Source organism: Felis catus, chromosome D4, assembly GCF_018350175.1.
Source record: "Felis catus isolate Fca126 chromosome D4, F.catus_Fca126_mat1.0, whole genome shotgun sequence".
NCBI lineage: Eukaryota > Metazoa > Chordata > Mammalia > Carnivora > Felidae > Felis > Felis catus.
In genome coordinates, this window is record NC_058380.1 from 19,869,654 (window position 1) to 19,890,860 (window position 21,207).

Here is a 21,207-nt window from a genome sequence, read left to right on the forward strand (position 1 = left end):
AGCGCGGCGTCGGTGGGCCTAGCTGGGGCCGGGGGCTGTGAGTCTTCTGGCCGAGCCGCCGCTCCTGCGCAGCCGTGGGATCGCAGCAGCCAGGCCTTCGACGACCCGGCGTTCTGGGGCGCCAGCGGGCATTGTCTCCGCCGCCGGCGTCCCCCGAGGCCGTCCCCGGGCCATGATCGACTCGGTGAAGCTGCGCCGCGACAGTGCGGCCGACTTCTTCTCGCACTACGAGTACCTATGCGCGCTGCAGGACTCAGTGCCGCTGCCCTCGGTGCGCGCCTGCCTGCGGGAGGGCGTGCTGGACTTCAATGCCGACCGCCTGCGCGTCGTGGACTGGGCGCCGCTCCTCAGCACCCTCAAGATTAACAAAGATCTGCCCCTAATCTCCATCAAGAGCTTCTTCCAGCCGTGGCTTGGCGAAATAGGTTTGTAGTTCCCGCCAACAGTGGTCCTCGTGTCGGTGCCGCGGCGCGAGATTTTAGACGGTGCCAGGTGGAGGCTGGGCGCAGGCACGGGTGTGCCGTGCCCGGGTATGTGTGCAGCACACGGGGCGTCCGGCCTAGGACTCTTACCAGCTCGGGGGGCCCGGGTTGAGTCACTTAAGGCCTGCGGGTCTCAGCGGTCTCTTTCGTAATATAAACTAACAGGACGTGCTGTGCCTGGCGATTACAAAGATGCACCAAGTTAATGCTTGTAGAGCACTTAGCGCAGTTTGGGACATAATTAAGCATTCGACGTATGTTACCTATTGGGTTACCTTGGTTTCTCCCAAGCCTTCATACACTCGCCCACAGAGCCCAGATCTGCACCTGGGGCCCAGAGCTGTCTAGCACGCACGATTGGATACCCCACTTCACCCTTAATCCAGACTAAACCCTATGATTTAGTCTGATACAGAACAAAGCATTAGGAAAACTGATACATCCCAGCCTTTTGCACCATTTCCTTTTGAATAAGACATGGCTGTTAATCAAAAAAACCTTTTTGTTTTGTTTGTTTGTTTAATCATACATAGTGGAAAGAGCACAGATGGGAAGGCAGCCTAGGGTTTGAATTCCAGGGTTTACACTCTGTGTGGTGGGAGCAAGTTACTTTTAAACTACAATCCCCACACTTGTAAATTAACATTTCCATGGGTTGTTAGAGTTAAGAGTACACTTAACTGTGGTGAGCACCGAGTAATGTATAGAATTCTCAAATCACTATAATGTACACCTGAAACTAATATAACACTGTATGTTTACTATACTGGAACTTTAATAAATCAATAAATACTTTTTACCCCTAAAAATTAAGCAGGTTGTTGGCATACAAGTGTCCTGGCACTGGAATGAGTTCAGCCAGCACCCAGCACTGCAGGAGACAAGGTTCCTGCCCTGGAGGATCTCCTCTTCTGCTGGGAGAGGCAGCAAGTAAACACTAGCACCGAAGTTAGGGCTCTGGAAGAAGTGAGCTCTAGTGCTGTAAAGCTGAGAATGTTAGAAGGGAAAGTTAGGGAGGGTTTCTTGGAGGAGCTGCCTCCTTTGTAAGGTTGTGTGGGAGCTGCTCAAATGGCAGGAGGGAGCTGCTTGTGCCCACGTTTGAGAAATGTAAGAAAATATGGCAAAACTAAGGTGGAGGACTGCAATTTAGGGTTTAAAGAAGGGAGGGCTGAGACAGGAAACCTGGTGGGGGCCACACAGGGAGGGGCCTTGTTTGTCCTATCCAGTGGATGGATGTTTATCCTAACGGCTGTGAGAGGCACTCAAGGATGCTGAGGTGGACTTTTGATTTAGAAGCTTGCTCTGACTTCCATCTGGAGGGCAAGTTGATTGGGAGGAGGGCGAATTGTAATCTGAGATATCAAAGAGACAAATGGATGGGACCTGGGGACCAGTTAGAAGGACGGGGGACAGCAAGCTTAGGTGACAATGTATAGGAGCACCCTTCTGTGAGACACAACACAGCAGGAGCGGATTGGGGTCTGGGGTCAGGGAGAAGATCTCGCTTCATCCTTAATGCTTTAAGACGGTCCTGTGGGGCATCCAAACGTGTGTCTAGATAACTCTGGGCTCCAGGTGCAGATCTGGGCTCTATGGGGGAGTGTTTGAAGGCATGGGAGAAACTAAGGTAACCCACAAAGAAGATCTAGAAAATCCTACCCCTAAAAGATGTTTTTTAAATGGGCACATTTGAGTATGTTTATAAGCTGACGCAAAGTAGCCAGCACACTGGGAAGGTGTGAAGATACAGGAGAGGAAATAAACTACTGGTTTATTTTTTTTAAAAATCTGGACACTCGGGGGAGCCTGGGTGGCTCAGTCGGTTAAGCTTCCGACTTCGACTCGGGACATGATCTCATGGTTCGTGAGTTCGGGCCCCGCATCGGGCTCTGTGCTGACAGCTCGGGGCCTAGATCCTGCTTCAGATTCTGTGTCTCCCTCTCTCTCTGGCCCTTCCCCTCTCAAGCTCGCTCGCTCGCTCTCTCTCTCTCTCTCTCTCTCAAAATAAATAAACATTAATTTTTTTTTTTTTTTTTTTTTTAAATCTGAACACTTGTCATGTGCCTGGCCCTTTTCTAGCTTCTGGGTTTCATGTCATCTGTTATCTCTTCTGCAGGGACATCTCAATTTGTCCTCTGGTGAAGAGAAGTGAGATTATTGTCTACATCTCATTCAGGTTTAGGAACTGTTCTGTTCCTCTGGAGCGACTTGACTTAACCAAAGTAATAACTTAGAAATCAGAAGAAATTACAGTTGGAAGGGATCTCAAAGTCAAGGCCATTGTACTTAATCTTGCCTCATACTTCACAGTGAGTGTATGAAAAATGTATCACACAGACCATTCTCTTCAGAATCCCTTCACTGAACCTTTGTTTTCTCTTGCATCCCGTGGGTCCAGACTATACATTTTGTCCTCCTAGGTCTGTGTCTTTATTCTCACCAGCTTGTAACCAGTTGTTGCTGCCACTGAGCTCAGTTTCTCTCTCCATTCATCTGCCTACTGGGCTTCTGTGATCTTCTAAAATGAAAACGTGTCCTTAAAATAATGCTCATAATGGCTCACCGGCACAGGATCAGCATGCATTGGCTGCACAGCTTGTGTCCTACACAGAAGCATGGAATCTGAGCCGTGCTCTACTAAAGCCCCAAGGGGCTGGTTGACCTTGGGGAAGGGATGCTTTTTCTAATCTATCTGATTTAGGTACGTTTTTCTAACCTGTAGAGGCACCCTTACTGTGCCCCTGGTAGCCCTGGTCCTCTTTACCTATGAGATAAAAGCCATCGGCTTTTTATCCCAGGCTGATTTGGGCCAACCTCTCCATTTTAATTTCTTTCTCCTCCCCCTTGCACCCTGGCCTTTAGATGTTCCCACCTGCAATATTTTCTGTGGCCGGCAGGTGCCAGGCTCGGACGTCTTTGCACTTCCCACGCAGACTTTATGTGGTCATTCTCCTCTTTCTAGATTCAACTTCAGCGTTGCCTTGAAGCCATCACTTAGATAAAACTTTTTGTTTTCACAGGAACCTCTTTGCATGTAATTTATGTTTCTGTAAGTCATGTGATTGACTTTTTGAGTTTACATGTGTCCCTCAAGGAGGACTTTAAGAGCAGGATTCATTTTTGTACCTTAGCGCTGAGTAGATATTTTCTAATGATGACAATACATATTTTACAATAATTTTTGTTTTAGGTTGTGACAGAAATAAAGTTTGCAGAAGTCGTGTTCCTGCAATAAGAAGCAAAGATGTGACCTTCCAGTTATGTAAAGCCCTCAAATGCTGTTTAAGTATATCAAACGCTCTGAAGAACCTAGAGTTAAATGGACTAGTTCTGAGAGAGAGAGATTTAACTGTTTTGACAAAGGTAAGCCTTCTCCAGTGTGTCCTGCAAACACTGGATATTTGCTTTAGAGGGTAAACTGAGCCTGTAAAATTTTTAACTTTTTCTCCCCCTTAAAGGGATTGAATAAATCGGCTACTTTGGTGCACCTGTCTCTTGCAAATTGTCCAATTGGAGATGGAGGTTTAGAGAGTAAGTTTCAATCTTGTTTAAGTCTCCTCCCGTCAGACTGGTCTCATGTTTCCCTGCACGCATGTTAACTGCTGTCTGTACCTTTTCTTGGTGCTGCTCTACCTGGATTGTCTCTTGTGCCTGTTAAAACCTTGGCCTCATCTCACTTGTATGCCAAAAGTCTGTCATGCTGTATACTCTGAACCAGTTCGACTTAAGATTGTGTTAAGCCACAAGCCACACACATATATACTATTCTGTTTTTTTGTGTTTGTTCACCTTTTTCTTTTCAAGAAATGTTATGGGAAAGGAAATAGCAAGATGTAAAGACAAAAAAAATCCTTATCTTTAAATAGCTAAAACTATTCATATGCAGTCATAATTATGTAATGCACTATGTTATGTACTAAAATAGGGAACATGTGCAAAGATCAGCAAACTCAGTGGTGTTGGTAGGAGCGTATCGTGGAAATAATCACGGAGAAGGTGATTGTTGATTGGGGTCCTGAAGAATTGGTGTGTGTTCACTGTGTCCAGTAGAGTCTGGGGTGGTAAGGAAGACTGCATCTTAATTTGAAGGAACTAAGAGTTTGACATCTTCCATCTTATATTGCTCTAGTATATTTCATAGCACCTAATAAAACTCTGGGTTTATAGTTGACATTTAAATTGATTGATAACCGAGTTTGGGTTGTATCACTGGAAATGAAACTAGGAAGAATCTTAGGCTTTTTAGGTTTCTCTTTCTTATGTCCCAAAAGGTATATAGTACTTTACTGACTAGTTGGGAATAAAGTTTTCAGTGTTTGCAGTATTCATTTTTAGCATCTAAATAGAATTAAACTGTTGCTGTAAACTGGAATAACACTTTGTTGCTGACATATTTAAATTTTTTTTTTAACATTTGTTTATTTTTGAGAGATACAGACAGATCATGAACAGAGGAGGGGCAGAGAGAGAGGGAGACACAGAATCCAAAGCAGGCTCCGGGCTCTAGGCTCTGAGCTGTTAGCCCAGAGCCCACATGGGACTCAAATCCACAAACCGTGAGATCACGACCTGAGCTGAAGTCAGATGCTTAACTGACTGAGCCACCCAGGAGCCTCTGTTGCTGACATATTTTAGAATGCACCAACCCATCAGTTGTCTGGGAAGACTGTAGATAGTGAATTTAAGAATACAGCTGTAAACCTCCAATAGGCTCAGGAAAAGCAAAGATGTCAGGATTGACCAGACTGTATAGGCTCTTCATCTTATTGTATGTGTGTTTTTTTGTTTTTTTGTTTTTTTGTTTTGTTTTCCCTTTTAGTTATTTGTCAAGGCATAAAGAACTGTATCACTCTTAAGACAGTAAACTTCACGGGCTGTAATCTGACGTGGCAGGGAGCAGATCACATGGCCAAGATCTTAAAGGTGACTTTACGTTTAAACTTTCATGAAAACGTATTATGTGATTGAAACATTATTATTTTGATTCAAGATGGCAGGGGTTTTGTTTTGTTTTGTTTTTGTCCTTTGATACATGTGCTTGCAGTTTTAGTTTTCTTGAAAGAATATGACCAGTTTTCAGTTTGGGATTTGCCATTTAGTGAAGGTAGTTCACTTATTCCTAGAAATAAGAAATTTCATGTATAAATACATCATAAACAATACTGTCATGTATTTTGAGTTACTGAAAATAGCCCATCACCTGTGATAAATAGTTTTTTTAGAATATAGCCACACCCATTTGCTTATATAGCGACTGTGACTGTTTTCATCCTATCCCAGTGGAGCTGAGTAGTTGCAACAGAAACTGTATGGCCCCCAAAGCTGAAAGTTTTACCTTTGGGCCTATACAGAGCAAGTCCATTGACCCAGGATACAGAAAACAGTGAAGAGCATGGATTCTGAAACCAAATAGCCTAGGTTCAAATTCCAACTCTCCAATTTCATAGCTTATGACCATGGACATATTACTTAGCCTCTGTGCTTTGTATTAAACTAACTAATTTGTATAAAATAGTGCCTGGCACATAATAAGCACCATGTAAGTGTTTTGCTGTGATTCCCACTTGTTGCTTTTATAGGTTATTGTTAATAGAAAAACACCAACGATTTTCCATTTTAGAGTGTCACAGGAACTTTGAGTCTTTTGTTGTTCGAGCATGTAGTAAGATTGCTTTCTTTGAAAGTCAGTGTTCCCTGTAACCAAAATTTATCTTATGAATGTAGAGAAATAAATATATCTTTCTGACTATATCTCTGGTTAAAAATCAAACCATCAATTTCCTACAGCATGTCAAACTGCCTTTGCATGTTGCAGGCCACTGAAGTTAGTGTACATACCTTAAAGTAGTAAGCAAGATCCCCTGGGTTAGGGAAAGAAAATATTAGACCCCCTGTATTTGTTTTTGTATCATTTAAAAAATACCTTGAGAGTTTATAATGTACACGGAATATATGTACAGAACTTCCTGTGTATAATTTTTCAATCAATAAGATACGTGTTGCAGAAAGTGCACTTGCAGGATGCCCAATCAGGTGTTTGGAGACCACCGGAGGACAGAATGATACTGAGGACAGCCTCAGCAATAACAGAATTTAGAACTAATTCCCTGAGTTGGAGATAAGGAAAATAAAATTTGTAGAATGTAATTGATTGCCAAAGTTTATATAACTGATCAGCGGTCATCCAGTGGCTAGAATCTAACCAATCGCTGGCAAACTAGAATCTGGGTCACTGGACTCCTAAACTCGAATCGACTGTTAAATCTCTTGGGTTGACCGTGACATGCTAAGCCATCTTCAGTAGGCCTCCCCTGTTTCCTTATTCAAACGTCTTCATTTCATCCTCTTAAATCTTTGAAGTATCAGACCATGAGAAGGCACGAAGAAACCTGGGCTGAGAGTCTTCGTTATAGGAGACCTGACCTGGACTGTATGGCTGGTTTGAGGCGTATCACTTTGAATTGCAACACGCTCATTGGTGACCTTGGCGCAGGTGCTTTTGCAGAATCTCTCAGTGATGATTTATGGCTTAGAGGTAAATTCTAAAATGGAAAATAGTGAATTTTTAAATGCTAAATATGCTTAGCTTTTGGCATGATATTGTCATAGGATTTTTTTCAAAGCCTTATTTTTCCAGTACCTTTTACTGTGCTTTACAGCTTTCCTAAGAATTACATATATTTATTCTTCACAGAAAATACAGAGTAACAAGAAAACACAATTACCCATAATCTTAATACCTAGACGCAATCACTGTTCATTTTTGGTATACTTTCAGTGTTTTATTTTTCTACAAATATCCTCGTATACTTCAGAGACTAAAAAAGTGGACTCATAGCGCACTTACTAATTCATGCTCTTGTAATTAATGATGTATCCTGTGGTACTCCATTTATATTGACATGCAATAGTGTAATCATTCTTTGCAAATAGACGTAGACAGTTGTGCTTTTCCCTGTAGGAAACAATGTGTGGTGAAAACTTTGTTCATACATCTCTGCATCCACTGGTATTACTTATGTAGATTAAGTTACTAAAAGTGGAATGACCTCATAAGATGACATTTTTAAGACATTTATTGCATGTTGCCAAATCACCATTCAGAAATTCTGTGCCGATTTATAACCCACCTTAACAGTGTCCGTGAGGCCTCTACCCTCACGAGCACTGGCTTGTGTCACTTTTAAAAACTATAAGACAAACAAAAGTTAGTAGCCCTCCCTCTTTTATGCAAGTAGGGTTACTCCAGATTTTATAACTTTTCTCATTTCATATAGTATGAGCTACTTAATGAGTCACTAAATTTCTATTCTACCACATCATTTTTAGTGACTGTTCAGAGTTCCATTGCATGAATATGCCATAGTACACTCAGCTTACTCATTCTTGCTAGATATAGGAGCTCTTTGCAGTTTTTCATGTAAAAACAGTACTCTGATACATACCCTTGCCTAGGGAGTTGTTGGGTCAAAAGGGCATGCACATCCTAAAGGTTTTGTTTGTATGACCTTGACCTAATCTGGTAGAACAATCATATTATATTGTTTTAATTTGTATTCAGTGTATATAGTAGTGACAATTAACTATTGTTAGTAATTTAGCTAGTTGATTAATTGTATCCTCTGTCCATTCTATAGTAAGAGTTTGTAAGGGTTGCTTCATATCATTTCCATATATCTGGCTCACTTCTTTGTACCCTGGGGTTTTAAAAGCCTCCAGTTACTTTAATGTAATGGTTTACACGACACTTTTAGAAAAGGGCTCATATGATAGTTTCCTCCTATGTAATGTTTTGTATGCCTGTGCTTTTGTGATGATCCCTTTGGTTTAAATGAACTACTAGTGTTTCTGATCACTTGTTCTGTTCTTTGACCTTTTAAAGAGGGTGTTCTTGACTATCATTCTTTGTTGATAAGTTCTTAGCATATGTTCCCTGTTCACACATTGTTTGGATTTGTTATTGTTTACATCCTCTTGAGACATCTTTCTTTGTCTTTTTTGTTCTAAAACTAACACTTATTACAAATCTGCTATTTGGCTTTTTTCTTTCAACTCATTTCAAGAGTGATTTGGAGCTCAAGATCATATCAAAAGGATGCAGTGCAGTTTCTGAGTTCCACCGAGTTTTTGTATATGAGGTCCCACTGCCACCAGCATTCTTGCTGATTATGAACTGGGATTCCTTTTGTGATGTTTTTCACTCATAGACTATATCCAGTCATTCTTCAACTATGTAATCGTAAAGTATGTTGGGTGATATGTTGGTACTACGGGCAGGATAATTGAGGCACATCCAAGAATTTTTTACTGGATTTTGTATTATGTGTGTGTATACTTTTCTGTTTTTCTTTTTTCCACGTCCAAGATTAAAACCCTGCCATGATTAGGCTTGTACCAAAATCTTACACGCAGGAATACATGACAGTTGACTGTGTGTTAAATCTGTGTAGAGTTGGCAAGTGACCTTTTGTCTTTCATCAAAAGCACTTGACCTGCAGCAATGTGGCCTCACCAATGAAGGAGCAAAGGCTTTACTAAAGGCCCTGGAAACCAATAGAACTCTGGTCATTCTGGATATAAGAAAAAATCCGCTTGTTGGTATGTCACATCTTCTTTAATCGATTAACGAATGGCAAAACAAAGAATTTGTTCATGTGTTGACAGTGTTTAAAATTTAATGTGTTTACTTTCCTAATCTTATACTGTGTTGAATCTTGTACTTCCCTTGTGTTTTTAGCAGATAATTTACTAAAGTGAATTGATACTTGTAAATTGCTCTTGGCCGCCACTCTGTATAGACTTGAATCTAGATAATGAACCTGCTTCCACCAAGAGAGCTATTTCCTCCTTGTGGAACCTTTGCATTCTTGGAAAGAGCATTTCACTCATTTCTAAGTTACTGAGTAATTTTTGAATCCTTTCTGTGTTCCAGACACAGGTTTTAGGCACTAGGAATGTGGCAGTGAATCGGATATTCAAAAGTCTTGTCCTCCTTCCAGTGGAAGGGTTCAGGTAGAAATGAGTAGACAGATAAGTAGTGTACTTTTAGATAGCAGGAAGTACAAAAACACCTTAAGGTGAAGACATTGAATGGGGCAGTAGGGCTGTATTAGATTTGTCAGGGGACAGCTTCGCTGGAGAAATGACATTTGAGGGGACACCCAAGTGAAAAGTGGTAAGCCATGGGAGACCTGGAGAAAGCACGTTCCAGAACCAGGAGGCTATGTGTGCAGGTACATAGGTGGCAGGGTGGGTAAAGTATTAAGGAAAAGTGCAGAGGCCGCCATAGCCAGAACACTGAGTGAAGGAGCATGGTATGCAGTGAGGTCATGTTGGTGGCCAGGGCCATGATCTTGTAAGGTCTTGGAAAGCCCCAGTAAGGCCATGAATTACTCTGTGTGAGCAGAGGGTTTTGAGGTGGGAAAGGCTTGATCTGAATAGCGTTTCAGTAAGATGACCCTGGTGTAGAGAATAGACTTGGGAATGGGCGTGGGGGATAAAGAAGGGAAATGGGGAGACCAGTCAGGAGACTGTCACTCCAGTCAGGAGTCCAAATCAGGGCTGTTTCTGGCTTAGCTTAGGGTGGAAGGTTGGAACTGGTGAGCGGTTGAATTCAGGTTGTGTTTTGAGGGTGTAGCTAACAAGACTTATGGATAGATCAGATATGAGGTATGAAGGAGATAGTAATAAGCAAGTCCTAGATGATTATGTGTGCAACTGGTTGGTACCACTCACTGAGAAAAGGGGGGCTGAGGAGAGGGGCAGCTTTGAGAGACTCAGGACTTTGGTTTGATGGATTAGGCACCTGTTAGGTATCTAAGCATCTGGACAGTGGCCCCAGACTCTTTGCTTTATAGCCAAAGCTATCAAAGACACTTTAGACAAAGTGTCTAGATTTTATCTCGGCTGCTGCCAAAATAGAAGTCATCGGGGACCATATGGGAGGAGGCATACTCTCATCTTAGGTTTTTGAGGAAGAAATTAGAATACTCAAAGGGGGAAATAGGTAAGTAACTGCATAATGTGGGTCTTATACTTAATTTTATGTGAAGAGCAGTAATTAGTTGGCTTTTGTTTTTAAATGGGCATAACCACTCATTGGGAAGCAGTTACTATAATTTCAATTTTATTTCACTTTAGATCATTCTGTGATGAAAGCAGTTATTAAAAAAGTTCTCCAGAATGGAAGGAGTGCCAAGTCAGAGGTAACACGTAGTTCTCTAGGAAGAATTTTTCGTTAATTGCATGTTTTTCTTTTTTTTTTTTTTCCTAATAAAACTATCAAGGCATTTTTCTGCCATCTTAAACCAAATAAGTCAAATCAAATGGCCTTCTGTTTTTGAAAAAATTGTGTGATTCTTTAATATACGGTCTCAGAAATGCAGATAGTAAACCTTTTATTAACTTAAAATATCTGAATTTCCAGTTGAGATCAAACCTCATAAATTACCTGTAACTGAAATGCGTATGTATTATTTCTCTTCCAGTACCAGTGGATCACTTCTCCATCAGTGAAGGAACCATTCAAAACTGCTAGACAGAAAAAGAGAACTATAGTTCTGGGAAGTGGTCGAAAAGGGAAAGCTACTATTAGAATCGGTAACTCTTTCTAGCCTGGCTTTTTAGCACCTACTAGAGCTTACACCCCTTATGTGTTCCAGGGTGCTAAAACTGAAATCTCTTCTCATTATATGACATCAGGGGTAACGACCAATATTGACGATGTGCAGATTAGAAAGACTGTAAATGTTCTATACAGATTATGCGAATTTATAGAATGTAGAAATAATTTTTAAAAAGAGATAATAATGTTTCTATTTTTTTAGTTAAGCAACGTTATGTTTCATAGAAAATTCATTATTTTGAATATATTTCTTTGTTAAGATTTTCGTTTTCTCCTTCTGTTGTCTGTTAACATAATTCCATGTGACTTAAGTATAATTTGCCACTTTTCTATTTTCACTTCATTTTAATTTTATTTTAAGTGTTTATTTATTTTTGAGAGAGAGCGCACGCATGTGATCTGGGGAGGGGCAGAGAGAGGGGGACAGAGGATCTGAAGTAGGTTCTGCACTGTCAGCACAGAGCCGCTGGGCTCAAATTCATGAACCCTGAGACCATGACCTGAGCCGAAGTCGAGCACGTAATCCACTGAGCCACCTATGCACCCCCTTTCACTTCATTTTAAACTAAATTTAAATTCTGTATGGTTCATAGTTATACTTTTTAATGTATTCACAAGGTTTCACTGAGTTGATTTGTCCATTTTTTTAATTACTGAAAAATTTGGGGTGCGTACCTGGCTCAGTCAGTAGAGCATACGACTCTTGATATCAGGGTCATGAATTCAAGCTTCACATTGGGTATGGAACCTACTTAAAAAATAAATAAATTAGTGAAAAATATTGTAAACATTTTCATAAGTATAACTGCTTTTTTTTACCACTAAAAGATACATGTTTGTGATTCTCCATTAATCAGCTTGTTTGATCAACAAAATATTAAATAGGAGTTAAAGAGTGTTTATTAAATCAAAAGAAAGCTTACAGTTATCTACCAATTTTTATTTTAAAACAGTGATATTTTAGTAGTTAATATATACAAAAAAGTTGATATTTGTGATATCACACTATGTATTATTATTAAAAGTTTATGTCGTGTGTAAAACATTTATAAAAGTGTCTAAGTTGGGGGACGCCTGGATGGCTCACTTGGTTAAGTGTCCGACTCTTGGTTTTGGCTCAGGTCATGATCTCATGGTTGTGGGATCCAGCCCTGCGTCTCACTCTGCTGAGCATGGAGCCTGCTTAAGATTCTTTTTCTCTCTCTCCATCTGCCCCTTCTCTGCTGGTGCACGCTGTCTCTCACTCTCTCTCTCTCTCTCTCAAAAGAAAAAAGTGTCTAAGTCGGTATTTTGATATAATATTAGAAGTAGAGCTATCTATAGGAAAAAGAAATATATCTATATGTTATATTCAGATTCCTGTAATTTTAGTACCTGGAAGTATATAACAGGACTTTGTGGAATGAGAATAAAAATTTAAAAATTTTTTCTTAGCATGATTAAACAAAGTGGAAATGTGACTGAAGTTTACAAGCTCACTGAGCTGTTTTAAGAGTAATTTTATTTCTTGGGCTTTTTTCTGTATTTGCCTCAGTTATATGGAGACATAGAGGTAAGCCAAATCAGCGTCTGGCTATATAGTTAGATCCAGGTGAGTATAGGGGTTAAATAATTGTGTGAGTTGTTTCATATTCATATTGTAATTGTGTGTGCAGAAAGAAGATAGGAACTTTTATGGGATTTTTTTTTTAATCTCCTAACAAGATAAGTGTAAATTCTTTTGTTTACTTAAAAATGACATTTGCATTAGTTTCTGAAAGTAAGGGGAAAGTTGTATACATATAAACCACATACATGATGAACACTATTTGCTTGAGAGTAATTAAGTTAGACAACAAAACATAGCACATGGTGAATGGAGCTTCTGTGTATTTTAAGAGGCGTGTAAATGTATCCAGAGAAAACATACAGGGGTCATGTGGTGATTACCAGTAAGCTATACTCTATGAAATATTTGCTCTGTATTACCCCTTACACTTTATTTCACATACTTTCCTGATGCTGCTAAAGTAGTATAGTGAAACAGACTTGAAGAACGAATAGAACCAACCCATATTACTTGTTTTCAGTAACATAGAAAAAAATAAATCTTTAAATGTAGGTCAATTTTAATATATGGTTTATTCTAAATAAAGTATATTAGCATGTGGTTCTAGTTTTGTTACCAGATAGTTCATAAGGATACTTGACTCTTCAGTATTGAAATATAGGCTAAGTCTCCATATCTTGCTCTTCTATCCAGTGATTTCTTTTGTTTTCTATATGAAAATAAATGAGTAATGAGGGTCAGCAGACTTGAAGAGGGTAACATTGACTCATCTGCCTGTTACAAGCTTCAGTCCTGTTACTTTTATCATTTTCACATAGAAAAATGAATCTCAAATTGAAATTTTGTTCTAATTCAGATCCCGTTTGGCAGAGTCACGGATCTATCAGTGTTGCTCTACCTTGGAGACTCAGATATACCAAAGCTATTCTGAGATTCAGCAAACTGAATGTTTCTGCATGATACAAGAAATGTATCATGCATATTTCATTCTTTGGGATATATTTTTTATTTACTTTTGCATGTTTTGTACATTTCACATACTTAATATTTTAGTTAAAATGGTAACTTGTTACTGGAGAGGACTTGTATTTTTAAACGTTACCAGTGTTTTTACAAAATCTTGTTCTTAATGGCTTTTGCATCATTGTCAGTTGCCTGTTTTATTCTTTTAAAAGTGTGAACATGTGATGATCGCTCTGTTGCCCTTTAGTGCATCTTGATTTTTTCTTTTAATGCTTTTGCAAACATAGGATTGGGTACAAAGAAACCTGTAAGTAACGGAAGAAAACACTCCCTTGGTAAAGACAATTATGCTCCTGAACCTCTGCCTCCTGGTGTGTCTGGTTTCCTGCCGTGGCGCACAGCAGAACGTGCAAAAAGGAGCAGGTAGGGCATCTTTAGTCCCTGTCTGTAGTCGTTCACCATTCTTCATTTTGGAGCTTCTATTATGTGGGAGGTCTCTGGTGGTTTCTGTAGAGGAAGAACGATAACCCACACTTCTGCCTAATGAGTCCTTTAAGGAAGAAAAGCAAAAACAAAAAAATTGGGAGTTTCAAGTTATTTCTTAAGTGTCACAACAAAGGTAACCCTGTGGGAATCCAGAGGAGATAAAATTATCTTCACTTGGGCAGGTGATAAAGGTTTCATTAAAGGCAGTTGTGACTGAGCCAGTCCCTACAGTGCAAGAGTAGGAGCTTGGGTTTATAGGAATAGGGAAAAAAGACATTTTAGGCATGGAGAATAGTTTAGTGCAGAATGGATGGGGAGTATGAATTAGACTTAATCTAACTCAGTCACCCGGCTTAACTCATTTCAGTGAATCAGATTTAGCAAAACAAACTAGATATAACTAGTTTTAGCTGAGTACTTACCTGGGGATAACTGTGCAGAATAATTTTTTGTCCTAGAAGTATAAAAGTCTCTTTACACGGGGGCACCTGGGTGGCTCAGTCAGTTGAGTGTCCAACTTCGGCTCAAGTCATGATCTCGCGGTCTGTGAGTTCGAGCCCCACGTCGGGCTCTGTGCTGACAGCTCGGAGCCTATTTCAGATTCTGTGTCTCCCTCTCTCTCTGCCCCTCTCGTGCTCATGCTCTGTCTCTCTCTCTGTCAAAAATAAATAAACATTAAAAAAAATTTTTTTTATAAAGTCTCTTTACACGATTAAACTATAATTTTAGGCTTGCTGAGTAAATAGAGTAAATAGTAAATCTATAGGCCTTGCTATAGATTATTTTCAAGTAACTTAACCTGGTAGTAGTCAAGAAATTGAGGATGAGCAATTGCTTAAGAAAACGAAGAGTTGATTTTCAATAAGGCTTGAAGTAGGTGCTGTGTAAATTAACTGTGCAGTAGCTCATGTTAAGTTGATGAATATAATCTCCGCTGGGCAAGTGACTGCTGTACCTTTTCACAAATGGTGATGTGAAGTATTGTTGTGTAAACTATAGTTCTGAGTCCCCAGTCTTGCACTTTAGTTTTATAGCTTTGTGGATTCATATCTTCTTCTCATGATACTTAGTCATCTCAAGTCATTCTGATCACAAGGAGTTGTCAACTGGAGAATGATTATCAGTTAAAGAAGTTAGATTGGAAATCTCAACCATCCTGAACATAGGAAGTGGAGACACCTCTCAGCGGTTCAGAGAGTTACCACAAGGCAGTCTGCTAAATTCTGTTCAATTTTCTCCATAGCGGAGCCTCGCAGGTCCTTATTTTGAACTTACTCATGTTTATACACAATTCGTATGTATTCTTAATAGTATTATTGTACATAATACAAGTTTTGTTAACTGAGGTTAACTAGTGATGTATTCACATCAAAGTATAACTGAACTTGTTGGTATCTCTTCAGGGGTTTTCCGTTAATCAAAACTCGTGACGTGTATAATCATTTGCAGGTATGTAGTTCTCATATTTACAGTATGTAGAAGGTTGAAGTGGGAAAGGTGGGAGGACGTTCTCTTTGCTTTTCAAACTAAACAGGAACTCCTGGGTGACTCAGTCGGTTGAGCGTCCAACTCTTGATTTCGGGTCAGGTCACGATCCCAGGGGTCGTGGGATCCGAGCTGAGCGTGGAGCCTACTTGAGATTCTGTCTCTCTCTCTCCCTCTCCCTTCCCCTCCCCCCCTCCCTCCCTCCGTCCCTCCCTCCCTCAGCCTCTCTCCCCTGTCTCTCTCTCTCTCTCTCTCAAAAAATAAAAAAATAAACTGAACAGAACCTTACAGGGAACATCTCCCTCCTTGAAATAAATCCATTTGAAATGTGTCAGGGCACTCTTCCAGTGACACTGTGTAGTTGTGTGGACGTGGCACATGCTGGGGCCCTTGTGGTTTCATCTGTAAACAGGGAAGCCATTCTCCAGTTCACGAGTCACCTGTTACCCAGTGAAACAAATTTGACATTCCTGACCCCACATGTGGAGTTATCATTTTCAGGAATGTCCTTCTGTTTTCAAGAAATGTTGTTTGGGGGCTGTATGTAGAAGTTCCAGATCCTGAAGGCAAATTAAAGTGGCCAGTCCCAAAGCTTCCACTCTCTCAGAGCACTTCTCCCTCTCCCACCCACGCCACACACATCCCCTATCCTACTGTCTCCTGGTCTTAAAACCAGCCGATCCCCTCAGAGTGTCAGGTTCTCCTTCCCCTTGTCCTGGGAGACTGCGTAGTTGCTCTGAATAAGGTAACACTGTTGTGACTGAGAGAAGAGCGCCCTGGGTGTGAGCCCTGCCCCCCTCATGCCCAGAGGAAGGGGCACACACCTCTTCCTACTGTTGGGATTTTCCTGCCCTGTGGGGTTTGCTACCTGTGGTCGTAATGGGACCCTAGTGTTGTGTCTTCTGTGCAGTTACGGAATCCCAGTGCACCTCTTTTTAATCTGTAGACTTTTTATGGGGTGTGACCAGGTCATTTTTCTAATGTTTGGAAACATCATATTCAATTGCATTCCAGTGGCAGTGAAATTTTACAGGAGAACTACATTACTCTTACCCTAGTTTTGGCTTGAGGTGGCTTAAGGATGATAAAATGAAGTTTTTGATGGGTCAGTTTTAGTTGTGTATGTGTAAGTGATTTATTTTTTAAAATTCTCATGTTTAGCATTCACTAGATATGTTGACTTTCAAATTATTCTTCTAATTCTTTATCAGTCCCCCTACTGATGGATTTTCCTCCAAAACTACATTTTGTTTTAGACTTTTGTGCCTAATGGTGGAAAATAAATTTCTTGTCTGCAGTATAAAGTTGATCTGAGAAAAATGTTTACCCTGGCTCCTCACTTGGCTTATGTGAAAGAAATTTTATAAAATAATATGGGTGATTTCAAATATTAATCTTAACAACAGAATTCTGTACAGTAACAGCAAAAATAAGTTACTGTTATTTTGTCATTGCTTGTTTTTGACTAAGGAGCAGTGGAAGACATTTATAAATAATGATACCTCAGATCACTTTTGTTAAATGTTCTGTAATATCACTCTCTGGCTTTTGTTATCTCTTCTACAACCCTGTCTCCTTTCTCTAAGCAATCGAATTTTCCTGTGACTGTGACAGTAGAGAGTCCTTCTTCCTCAGAAATTGAAGAGGTCGAAGATTCTTCTGAAAGTGTTCAAGAAGAGCCTGAGAAAACCAGTTTAAAGCAAGAAGCATTACAGGTACAATGTTACCACTTTAGAGATACATAGATTATTTTTTAAACTGTGGTGGTTATCTGGCGGAAGCCTGATTACAGCACTGGCTAAGCTCACACATGGATTCTGTCTTCCCCTCAGTGGTTCCTTAGCTTAGACCGGGGCGAAAGGTAGACGTTTGAATTCTAAGAAATGAAAATCAAAACATGTCATCAGTAATATATATTTTACTTTCCTTAGAACCGTAGACTATTAGATGTAGAGAGAACCTTAATGATCGTCAGATAAACTCAAGGAAACAGACTTCTGAATGAATGTAGTCAGCTGATTTGGTACTCTTATTTTACAGATCAGGAAATTGGAGGTCCTCGCCGAACTCTTCTTTTTCTAAGAGGAAAATATGACCTCATTTTTAATTAAAAAAAAAAAAAATTGAAAAAACGATTTGGATGTTGACAGTCTCCCTTCCCAAATTAAAAAAACTCAAGAAGCTATATTGTATTGCCTAATAAACCTGACCTCTAACGTCATTTGATATTTCTGTTTGGACAGAAAAGAAAAATTGATTTTTATAGCAAATTAGCTCCTCAAAATACCATAGTTATTTTATTTCAACTTTAATGCAGAGCTGACATTTGTAGTAAATAAGGGAAACACCGTTTGGGAAGGACCTTGTCTTTTTTTGTGCTATAAAGTCCACATTTAATTTTTAAAAATGATTTAGTATGGTTTTCTTTTACTGTCAAACTTGACAGATTTTTTTTTTTTAATTTTTTTTTTCAACGTTTATTTATTTTTGGGACAGAGAGAGATAGAGCATGAACGGGGGAGGGGCAGAGAGAGAGGGAGACACAGAATCGGAAACAGGCTCCAGGCTCTGAGCCATCAGCCCAGAGCCCGACGCGGGGCTCGAACTCATGGACCGCGAGATCGTGACCTGGCTGAAGTCGGACGCTTAACCGACTGCACCACCCAGGCGCCCCAAACTTGACAGATTTAAAACTAGTTATCTCATTATTGTAGGACTGTGGAAATTACTATTTGATTTTTTTTAAAAAAGAAATCCAGATTTTTATTTTCTTAATTAAAATTAATGACAATAATGGAGAGAAATTAAGATAAGTACTTGGAAAATGATGAAGTGTTAGAGTGGGAGGAATGTGTAGTTGATGTAGAATTATCTACTTCAGGGTGCCTGGGTGGCTCAGTCGGTTAAGCGTCTGCCCAACTCTTGATTTGGGCTCAGGTCTTGATTTTGGCTCAGGTCATGATCTTGTGGTTTGTGAGATCAGGTTCCCCATCAGGATCTGTGCTGACAGGGCAGAGCCTGCTTGAGATTCTCCCTTCCCATCCCTGCTCCACTCACTTGCACACTCGTACATGGGTGCACACATTCTCTCTCTAAATAAACTTAAAACAATTACCCCTTTCATCTTATAAATGAGCAATTTGTAGCGATTAAGTACTTTGTTACTAAGTTGCAGAGTGGCAACAAGACCCTGGACTATCTAATTTGCATTCATGGTCATTTTAGATAGGGGTTCCTTTCCTGCATGGAGAGACTAGGGAGATTGTACTTGCAAAAGGGACTCTAGGCATTGGGGAAGACCAAGAGAGTTAGGAACTGTAACTAGGGAACAGCTGATTCAAGATGTGTTGAGGATCCTTTTGGCTCTTCTCCATTTTGACAAGACACAAAAATGATGGGGGGGCACCTGGGTGGCTCAGTCCGTTAAGCATCCGACTTCGGCTCAGGTCATAATCTCACAGTTTGTGGGTTTGAGCCCTGCATCAGGCTGTGTGCTGACAGCTCAGAGCCTGGAGCCTGCTTTGGATTCCATGTCTCCCTCTCTCTCTGACCGTCCCCCGTTCATGCTGTCTCTCTGTCTCAAAAATAAATAAACACTAAAAAGTTAGAAAAAATGATGGTATTAACATTTTTAAGACCGTAGCCGCAACAATTAAGAGATTTCAACATTTTTTGCAAAGACAGAAGACAAGTAGAAGAGTGTGAAGCCAGAAACTAGAGGAAAACCACAACCTGGAATATGCACAGAGATGTGCAGCAGCTGAGGGGGAACCTGTCCCCCAGGCAGAGGGTGTGCATGTGGGAGAGAGGGTGTCCCCCAGGTGTGCATGTGGGAGAGAGGGTGACATTAGTTAGAAATGTGACTGAAACGAGGAGAGCATGTGGAAAGTTCATAGTTGGGAGAGTGAACTCTCGATCCCACCTTCATTCTCCTAAAATGAGACAATTTTACTTTAAAAAGAACTGGGAGAACTGGGGCTCCAAGTATGTAGTTTTGCCTCTTCACACCTAAGAGAAACCAGTCCATCACGAGCTTCCAGGGAGCCTTCCTCTCCCTTAAGAGTTAAAAGTTAAATTATGTGTGGGGCGCCTGGGTGGCTCGGTCGGTTAATTGTCCAACTATTGATTTCGACTCAGGTCGTGATCCCACAGTTCAGGAAATTGAGCCCCACAGCAGGCTCTGTGCTGGCAGTGCAGAGCCTGCTTGGGATTCTCTCTCCCTCTGTCTCAGCCCCTCCTGTATTTGCGTGCTCACACACCAGTTCACACTCTCTCAAAATAAATAAATAAACATTAAAAAAATAAATTATGTGTATTCGTAAAGCAATAAAATTTAACGAGCCAGAGCCCCTGGCAACGGTGTGGATGCATTTTTAAAAACAGTGTTGACTGGAGGACTGTATATATTGTGAATTCAGAAGGTGGCACAACCAGAGCGTATTTTTAGTGATGCGTGCATGTAAGGGATGCGGGTGGTCTTTAACTCTGGGAGGAGGGAAGGAGCTTGTTATGGCAAAAGGATATGGGGATTTTTGAGATGCTGACAAGCTGTATATACAGGCTTGAGTGCTAGTTACGTAAGTAAGTGTTCTCTTTATTTGTGACACTGACAGTTTTATTCTTTGCACCTTTTAGTATGATATCACATTTTACAATTAAAACCTGCTTAAAGGGGTGCCTGACTGGCTCAGCCGGTGGAGCATGTGACCCTTCACCTCAGGGTTGTGAGTCCGAGCCCCACATTGGGTGTAGAGATTACTTAAAAAAAATAAATAAAACCTGCTTAAATAAGGGTTGCCTCGGGGCGCCGAGGTGGCTCAGTCAGTCACGCATCCAACACTTGATTTTGGCTCAGGTCATGATCTCAAGGTTTATGAATCCAAGCTCCACACCGGGTTCTGTGCTGACAGTGCAGAGCCTGCTTGGCATTCTCTTTCTCCCTCTCTCTGCCCCTCTCCCATTCCTGTCCTTGCTTTATCTCTCTCAAAATAAATAAATAAACTTAAAAAAAAAAAAAAAAAAGCGAGCAAGCAAGCTTGCCTCTTGGGGGCAGGATGTGTGAGTGAGAGGAGACTGTTTGATTTTAAGTCCATTGCTGTTTGTATTCACATATATTCATTAGCATTATGTATGTGTTAACTCATGTAATCCTCATTAAGAACTCTGTGACGTGGGAACCTGTCTTCATTTTATAGATAAGGAAATTGAGACTTAGAGTTACTAGCTTGTCAAAGGTTATAGAGCCAAGGGGTAGGGTCAGGTTTTAGCCACAGAGATTCTGAATGGTTTTTTTTGTTTGTTTGTTTGTTCATTTGTTGTTGTTTTTTGTTTGTTTTTGTTTTTAGAGAGAGCACATGTGGACTTGAGCAGGGGAGGGACAGAGAGAGAGAAAGAGAATCCCAAGCAGGCTCCATGCCAGATTGGAGCCCAATTTGGGGCTCAATCTCATGACCGTGTGATCATGACCTGAGCCAAAATCGAGAGTCAGACGCCTAACCAGCTGAGCCACCTAGTAATCTAAAAGAGAAATTTGATTACTAATTATAAGCAAAGCAGTACATACTGAGGGAGATGGCAAGTTTTCACCTATCCAGTTAGAGAAAAACCTTCTGCCTTTC

At 40.5% G+C, this 21,207-nt stretch overlaps 1 protein-coding gene across 8 annotated transcripts in view; it reads left to right on the plus strand.

Annotated features, from left to right (window-relative positions):
• The first annotated feature begins 27 nt into the window (after window positions 1-27).
• CEP78 (centrosomal protein 78) overlaps window positions 28-21,207 on the plus strand; it is a 34,651-nt gene continuing 13,471 nt past the window's right edge. For 4 of the 8 annotated variants that reach the window (XM_045042796.1, XM_045042790.1, XM_045042793.1 and 1 more), the window contains exons 1-12: window positions 28-425; window positions 3,673-3,845; window positions 3,941-4,013; window positions 5,302-5,405; window positions 6,843-7,017; window positions 8,967-9,080; window positions 10,623-10,687; window positions 10,970-11,081; window positions 12,641-12,658; window positions 13,906-14,041; window positions 15,508-15,553; window positions 17,176-17,304. In XM_045042796.1, the coding sequence (XP_044898731.1) occupies window positions 173-425; window positions 3,673-3,845; window positions 3,941-4,013; window positions 5,302-5,405; window positions 6,843-7,017; window positions 8,967-9,080; window positions 10,623-10,687; window positions 10,970-11,081; window positions 12,641-12,658; window positions 13,906-14,041; window positions 15,508-15,553; window positions 17,176-17,304 (1,398 nt within the window). In that variant the 5' untranslated portion in view covers window positions 28-172. The remainder of the gene's footprint in view (window positions 426-3,672; window positions 3,846-3,940; window positions 4,014-5,301; window positions 5,406-6,842; window positions 7,018-8,966; window positions 9,081-10,622; window positions 10,688-10,969; window positions 11,082-12,640; window positions 12,659-13,905; window positions 14,042-15,507; window positions 15,554-17,175; window positions 17,305-21,207) is intronic. The other 4 variants (XM_045042792.1, XM_045042794.1, XM_045042795.1 and 1 more) reach the window with 3 other exon arrangements.